This window comes from Physeter macrocephalus, chromosome 11 (assembly GCF_002837175.3).
Source record: "Physeter macrocephalus isolate SW-GA chromosome 11, ASM283717v5, whole genome shotgun sequence".
NCBI lineage: Eukaryota > Metazoa > Chordata > Mammalia > Artiodactyla > Physeteridae > Physeter > Physeter macrocephalus.
The window spans coordinates 17,608,589-17,616,953 of NC_041224.1; the positions used below are offsets into that span (position 1 = coordinate 17,608,589).

The window sequence follows — 8,365 nt, forward strand, 5'->3', positions numbered from 1 at the left end:
GCATGGGCTCAGTAGCTGTGGCTTGCGGGCCCTAGAGCGCAGGCTCAGTAGCTGTGGCACACGGGCTTAGTTGCTCTGCAGCATGTGGGATCTTCCGGGACCAGGGCTCGAACCCGTGTCCCCTGCATTGGCAGGCGGATTCTTAACCGCTGCACCACCAGGGAAGCCCCATGACTCTTCCCTTGTCCTTGCACCAAGACTGTTGGTTCTACTTCCTAAATAACTCTAGGATCTGCTCATTCTCTCCCCTCTGCAACTACCTTGGATCAGGCCACCATTATCTCCAGCACAGATTATCACAGATTTTTTTCTAATTTGTATGCCCTCCCCTATGCCGACCGCTTCTTTTTCCTCACTGCCCAAAACTGTTCAATGTGACATAATACCCTCAAGATAAATTCCAAACTCCTTGATGTGACTTCCAAGGCTTTTCGTGGTTGGCCCTGCTTACCACTTCTAACTTCTCCCTTCTACTATGCTCCAGTCCCTCTCAACTGTGGTCCTCTGAGTTCCCCCAGAGGACATCATAGTTTCTTTAGCTTTTTACTTGTTGTTAAGATGGAGTGAAGACTTCTAAGATCCTTACGTGCCAGGACAGAAACCGAAGTCTCCAATCTCTGGTCTCAGTTTACATGTTATCTTCTCCAAGAAATATTCCCTGACCCCCTAAGTCTGGGTTGCAGGCTCCTCCTCTGGGTTCTCACGGCCCTCAGTGCTTCCGTGATAGACACGACAATCGCAGGGTAATTTGTCTAGATGTCTCATTCAACTAGAAGCTGAAAGTCTGAAAAAACTGTGTCTTTGTTCAGTGTACCCCTATTAGTGCCTTGGCATTTGATAAATATTCATTTCTTCATTCATTTGGTCATATTTACAGAGCACCTACTATATGCCAGACACTATTCTAGATGCTGGGGATACAGACGTAAAGAAAACAGACAAGAGTCGCCGCCCTCATGGAGTTGAGGTAAAGTGACTAAGAATGTAAAACTTTAGATGATTTTTTCAAAAATCACAAAGGAGATTAGAGAGTGTGAGGATGTGTGTGTATGTATTTATGTGTGTGTATACACACACACAATTTAAAATAATGAGGGAAGGCCTTATTAAGAAGGCGACATTTCAGCAAAGAGTTGAAGGAAATGAACAAACACAATGTGAATACCTAGGAGAAGAGCACTGCATGAAAGAGGAGCGCCAGGCTGGCTGTGCCTGGCGTGTCTGATGAACAGCAAGGAGGCCAGAGCAACGGAGGTGGAGTCAGCAGGGAAGGTTAGTAGAAGTGACAGCAGACAGATGATGGGGGCCAGATCATTTAGGGCCTTGAAGGCTATTGTAAGGACACTGGCTTATGTTCTGAGTGAGTTTGGAAGTCATTGGAAGGTTAGCAGAGCATGACATGATCTAACGTATTTTAAAAGGATCAGTGGTAGATATACTAAAAAAAATATTTGAAGCAGGGTAAAGTCTGAAGCAGGGGAACCATTACAGAGGCTACTTTAATCTGGCTGAGAGGTGGAAACCTGGATCAGGGTGGCAGCAGGAGAGTGGCTAAGAAGTAGCGAGACGCTGGACACAGTCTGATGGTAGAGCCGGGGGATCTGCTGATGGTTCAGATGTGGAGGTAAGAGAAGGCAAAGGGCCAAGGGTCATACTCCACAGCTTCTGGGCTCTGAAAGATGGGGGAAGACTACAGGAGGAGTAGGTTTGGGAACTTGGTTTTGAATTTGTTAACTTTAAAAATGCCAATCAGATATTCAAGTGGAGATGTCAAGTAGACAGTTGGATATATGGATTTAGAGTCCCAAGAGAGGTCTAGGATGAAAATATAACTTTGTGACTCCTCAGCCTTTAGATGTTATTTATCTTCGGGGCTGGAAGATCCCCAAGTCAGTGAGTGTAGACAGAACAGAGAGGCCTGAGGGCTGGACTCTGAGGCTCTCCGCAATATACAGGTTGAAGAAATGGGGACAAGCAGAGAGGTGGGAAGGAAACCACAAGAATGCAGTGTCCTAGTGAAATGGAGCAGGACCCTATGGTGCTTGCCCCCCATGTCCTCAGGCTGCCTTTTGTCTGTGGAAAAACTCTAGCCAAAGAATAAGTTTAATCAGAGAAGTGAGAAAATGCAGAAACAAAGGAAAACAGTCCAACAAGACTAAATAATAATACTTTTTTCTTTAAGTATAGTCAAGGACCTTTAGTTCCTCCTCAAGGGCTATAGATAACATTCTGAGCCATATCCTTTGAGCTGTCTTACAGATACTTAAACCCCTTCCACCAGGTGGAAGATGTTAACTACATGATGACCAGACTGTAACCATGACATAAGCAGTCACAATTCTGAGAGCTGGCCTTAAAGAAATGGGAATAATTGACCCTGGAACTGAAGATTAACTGTACTTAAAACCATCAAGATGAGCTGATCAGACCTCCGATGACCAACGTCAAGATGACTGTCAGAGCTGACTGCGCTGTTTCTGCCTGTAGCCCCCTCCCCGCATCTATAAAAGCTCTTGCGCGCTGATTGTCAGTGGGGGGAGTCGGCCTATGGACAGGCCTCTGCCCCCTCCCCCGCCAGGCTGCAGGCCTCTGAAATAAAGCAAACTTTCCTTCCCACCACCCTGGCCTCTTTATTGGCTTTAGAGCGGCGAGCAGCCCGACCACACTTTCGGTTACAGTTTCTGGCTCCCAACCTGGGGCTGCTGTACTCTCGCGACATCTGCTCCCGGGGTTTTCCCCGAGCTGAGCCGCCATGACGACGAGCTGGGATGGCCGTGAGGGGCCGCTGCTCGAGGCTCGCTGGGCCCGGGAGCGGGGTTTTGGGGGACGCTCCTAGCAGCTGCCGAAACCATGTGTTTGGGGGATCCTCCCTGTTTCTCCCCTGCTCGGCACTGGCTGTCAACGTACCCTTTTCCTTGGTGGAACGGAAACATGCATCTGGACAAGCTGACGAGCTCCATGACCGAGTAAGTCCACAGGTGTGCAGCCGGGCAAACTTCTGGGGTTTTTTTTTTGTTTTTTTTTTGGTTTTTTTGAGGTACGCGGGCCTCCCACTGCTGTGGCCTCTCTTATGGCAGAGCACAGGCTCCGGACGCGCAGGCCCGGCGGCCATGGCTCACGGGCCCAGCCGCTCCGCGGCATGTGGGATCCTCCCAGACCGGGGCACGAACCCGTGTCCCCTGCATCGGCAGGCGGACTCTCAACCACTGCACCACCAGGGAAGCCCCAAACTTCTCTTTTGAGCACGAAGTGCTATCTGCGTATTTTGCCAATTGGTTCTGACGTGTCTGACATTGAGGGCTGTTTGTGAGCACTGAGTGTGTCATTTGGGCATTTTGCCAATTGGTTCTGACGTGTGTCTACTGTCGAGGACCCTTTGTGTTGGGGAAGTGTTTGTTTGGGACTCCACATGGGTCACTGTCTTGGAGGATTGTGACAGTTCTGTCTTCTGGTATGTGAGTGTGTATTTCATTTGTGTGATTGGTATCTTTGCTGTCTTTTGTAAAATGGGAAGGTCACGTTCAATTCATTAGAAAAATTTTAGCTATGAGATTACGACTAAAGAAAAAGGAAGATAATTTTTTTAACAATATATGACAACAGTATTCTTTATACTCCGGAAAAGAATGGATAAGATGAAACTCTTTTGAAATTCCAAAACAGGTTCTTTTTGCATATGCAGTTAGCGAAAGCTGGCTTGATAAAATACTGTTTTCAGAATTCTGACTCTGAGAGAACAAAAATATGCATAGGAGAAAGCTTGAAGTTAACTCTTATCATGTCCTTGAAATATAAACACAGCCCACTTTGCCTGAGTCTTCAGCCTTGGGTTAAATAGTAAAACTTCAAAAGATGTTTGGGTTTATTAAACACACATCTTGTACCACATTAAAGAGAAATTATGCTATGAGAAAAATGTAAGTTCTTAGAGGTTATGGAATATGTTCTTAAGTTTGCCAATCAGTAAATGCTGGTATAACGGTTCAATTACTTGTTTCTTGGTTTTGTTAAGGCTTTTAAGGGTTAAAAATTGTAATATGTAATTAAAGCTACTAAAAATGATAAGGGAAGCATTTCAATGTGGAAAGCAAGTAGGATATGTGTTGTCAGCGAGAGAAAGTATAAAGAATGGAGATATATTTGTTGAGGAAAAATGAGGATAATAATTTGTCCTACAGTTGGTTGTTTTTGGATGGGCCAAAAAAAGGAACAAATCATATGGATACAAAAAGTGATAAAAGGTTTGTTAAAAAGGGAATTTGGAGAAAAGAATTTTGTACATTGAAGGAGTGATTAAGGTTAGATTGCAGGCTTCCCTGGTGGCGCAGTGGTTAAGAATCCATCTGCCAATGCAGGGGACACGGTTCAAGCCCTGGTCCGGGAAGATCCCACATGCCGCGGAGCAACTAAGCCTGTGCACCAGAACTACTGAGTGTGCGCTCTAGAGCCTGTGTGCCATAACTACTGAAGCCTGTGCCCAGAGCCCCTGCTCTGCAACAAAAGAAGCCACTGCAATGAGAAGGTCGCGCACCGCAGCAAAGAGTAGCCCCCGCTCGCTGAAACTAGAGAAAGCCCTCGCGCAGCAACAAAGACCCAATGCAGCCAAAAAAAAAAAAAAAAAGATTAGATTGGATTTAATTAGGTAAATGAACTTTGTTATTCATAGTAATCTGGTACAAAACTGGAATTAGGTTTTCTTTCTCCCTGTTAAGAGGACAAAATTTTCAGGAATATTGAGGTGCTTTTGATAACAGTAAGTTTCTTTCTCAAGCTAACTTCGAGTATTCCAAAGGGCCCCTAGACATCTCAGAAGAAATATTAAAGTAACTAGGATTATTTAGTATGTTAAATTGTATGGAAAACATACGATAACTTTCAGATCATACTGCTGAACTGGGTAAGAAATTTAAAGAATTCTAGTGGAAAGCTACTGTTTTGCTTCAAACCACATTTTTGACCCCAATGTTCGGGATGGAAAAAATTGCCTAGTTATCACAGAGTATAATGACTTATGAGGTGTGTCACTGCTGGCTTTAAGTTTACTGCTAAAAGCACATGTACAATGCTTGTGTGATAATTGGCTATAAGTGATAAAATGTATAGCCTATAAAATGTTTCCCCGTCAGCAAACCTCTGTACTTGTTTATGTCGCACTAGTCCTCCCCACAACGTGGACAACTAGGCCAATATATAAACAAGGCCCCAAGTCCACAACACAGCGTTAAATGCAGCTGCACTTTTAACCTTTCCATTTCTTATGTAATTATAACTAATGCTTATTGTATTCCTACTAAGCACCAATATTGTGATAAAACATTTTTAGGGTTTTTTTTTCATTTATTCTGTAAAACAACCCTACCATTATCACTAGCCTTATTTTATAGAAGAAAAAAACAGGCTTCAGCGTACCAAGTTCAAGACGTGCCCAAAGACACAGGGTCAGTGATTGACACTGACGACTCTGAAACCCCCTTAATCACAAAACTATTACCTGCCCATCATTCTCAGTGGTTGCCTACTAGTTTGTTGAATTGAACTTTCATGGTTTACTTAAGCATTCCTTAACTGATGGATGTTTGGGTTAGAGCCAGTTTCTAGTTCTTAAGAGTAGTTCTGTTTAAGACATCTCTGCACATATACCTTTGTTCTTCTTTAGAATTATTTCCTTAGAAGGAATTCCCAGAAGGGGGTGTCTGATAAGTTAGCAGTTCCTATATTGGTGTCTGGCCAAATTTTAACATTGCTGAAGAACCTCAGATTCCAGGGCGATTCATTAGGCTGTTTCCGACAGCACCAAGTAAAAACATGAAGGACAAATTTCTGCTGAAACCACCACCCTATAAACGGGAATGAGAAGAGCTCCAGCCCACGGCTGTGATGTTTCCATCACCTGTGGTTCTCGGAAAACCAGTGCTTGGCACACAGTAGGCACAGAACAAATAATCAGATTGGCTGACTAGAGACACCAAGAGGTTCTGAAGGCCACGGCCCCAAGTCATGTCGGATCAGCTCCCAGTGCACACTGCCAGGGCTTTTATTTATGTAACACAGCATTGTGAAAACTTAAAGGGATAAAAAGAATTCCAAGTGACTGGGTACATTTTCAGCACAGATATGTAGCTTTAAATGTCTTCAATGGACACATAACAAATGGATTCAGAGTTTGGATGGCTAGGCATCTGCCCAGAAAGCCGATGGACACGAGGCACTAGATTTCCCTAAAATAGGCCTGAAATACAGTACCAGCTAACGCACGTCTCCACAAGTGACTCCGTACTAAAGGATGAAATGTAAACGTGCCCCAGTCCCACAGAGCAGCCAAAGGCATTTTGTAGAAAATACACACACTTTTCCCTAGTCTCTATCACAGCCATTGACTAACGATGGTTATCAGGTTAAAGAAGGTATGGATTATTAGTTCACACGTTTCCCTGGGTCCTGGAAACACAGAAATAGAGCAGGTCAGGGAGCAGATCCACAGGCATGCGAAGTCTGAACCGCCTGCTTCTCAGACGCGAAAAGCAGCAGACATAACTGGAGAAGGGGGACAATGTAACAGAGCAGGGGCCACTGCAGCAGAGAGCGCGCGGGGTGGGCTGCTGACCCAACACCTTGAGGCCCGGCTCTAGAGCATAACATTTTATGCAAAAAAAAAAAAAAAGTGTGTGCATGTTTGGAGAGAGGACCTATACCTTTACACATCCTCATAGGGGTCAGTGACCCCCCCCCCCCCGCCCCTAACGGGGTGGGCTGCTGACCCAACACCTTGAGGCCCGGCTCTAGAGCATAACATTTTATGCAAAAAAAAAAAAAAAGTGTGTGCATGTTTGGAGAGAGGACCTATACCTTTACACATCCTCATAGGGGTCAGTGACCCCCCCCCCCCGCCCCTAACAATTTACAACCAGCTGTCGCAGAAGGCAGGAGGTGGGCGGGCAGGGGCGTCCCGAAGGAGCTTCCCGAGAAAGTAAGCGCCAGATCCAGAACCAGCAGGCGGGCTCCCAAGTCCTGGCAAATGAAGGGAAACCGAAAGCCGGAAAGTGGCGGCGGGGCCTGCGAGGCCCCCGTCCTACCTGCGTCCTCAGGTCCGGCACTCGCGCCAAGGCCGCCCCGGTCAGCTCGGCCCCGCACCGCCCACCCGGGCACTTCTCGGAAGGAAAGGCTCCTAAGCGCGCAGAGGAAGCGCGCCATGACGCTGTACGCGACCCGGCAGGGTGCACGCGGCAGGACCCGCCCACGCCCGCAGGACCCGCCCACGTCTTCGATGCTCCGCTCCGCCTCCTCGCACCTCCCCTCGTGTCCGGTCTCCAAGCACCACACCGCGCTGTGCTCCTTACCCCACTCCTGCCCTTCCCGCTTTCCTCCTCCTAACCGCTTCTTGCTCCTGCCCCTGCCGTCTCCCCTTGGCCTTCTTTGTCTCCCTCGGCCCATGTACCGCCTACCTCCCTGCGCTGCTCCCCCAAACCTGCCTCTCCCCTTGCAGGCTCTTCCCCTGGTCCCACCTCACAGCACCCTTTCGCACTCTACTCCCCACGCCCTCTCCCACCACCCCACTGATCTGTTTTAGTTTGTTTGCATTTTCTAGAATTGTTTATAAATGGAACTGTAGATTAGTTTGCCTTTTCTTGAGTTGCACATAAGTGGAACCATTTTTTATTTTGTCTGGCTTCTTTCACTCAGAATAACTATTTTGACAGCCCTTCCTGTTCTTGCATGTAACAACTGTTCATTCCTTGTTGGTGCTGAGTACTATTCCATTTATAGATATACAACAATGTGTTTACCTAGTCACCTGTTGATAGACATTATCATTCCCAATTTTTCCTTATTAGAAGTAAACCTGCTGGGAACATTTCTGTGCAAATCTTTGTGTCAGCGACCAGAGTTCTTGAACTCCTTAATCAATAGAAATAGATAAGAGGCCAGACAAGAAATTCAGGCAAGGCTTTATTGGGACTCATACTGCAACATGAGGGAGCGAAAACAATAACAGGTTCCCTTGCTCGCTTCCTGAGGCAGGGCAAGCTGTTTCCTTACATGGGGCGAGGGTAGGTGGCATGTCCAGGGGCTGTGCTAGAGGGGTGGCTTGGGTGGTCTGGCCACCCCTTTGGTGGTGCTGTGTGCAGGGTGCCTGTGCAGGACCCTGCTTTTGCTTCCAGCTCCTCAGAAGTGGCAGTTCTGTTTTTGGTCTTTTTGTATGTGTTGTTCATAATTTGCCCCAACTCATAGTTAATTTTACTCCCTTACAGTTTCTTTGTATTTTGTTTCTGGAGGAGAAAGTTTGTCCAGGTGCAAGCACTACAGCAAAGGGTCCCAGGTCCCAGCCTGCCTCATTTACATGGACATGTAACATGGAATGGCTAGG

The 8,365-nt window shown here is 46.5% G+C and overlaps 1 protein-coding gene across 1 annotated transcript in view; it reads right to left on the reverse strand.

Moving 5' to 3' along the window:
* MSRB2 (methionine sulfoxide reductase B2) overlaps nt 1-7,225 on the reverse strand; it is a 26,637-nt gene extending 19,412 nt beyond the window's left edge. The window contains exon 1 of the mRNA XM_007100748.2: nt 7,074-7,225. Within this exon, the coding sequence (XP_007100810.1) occupies nt 7,074-7,191 (118 nt within the window). The 5' untranslated portion in view covers nt 7,192-7,225. The remainder of the gene's footprint in view (nt 1-7,073) is intronic.
* Nucleotides 7,226-8,365: the final 1,140 nt, after the last annotated feature.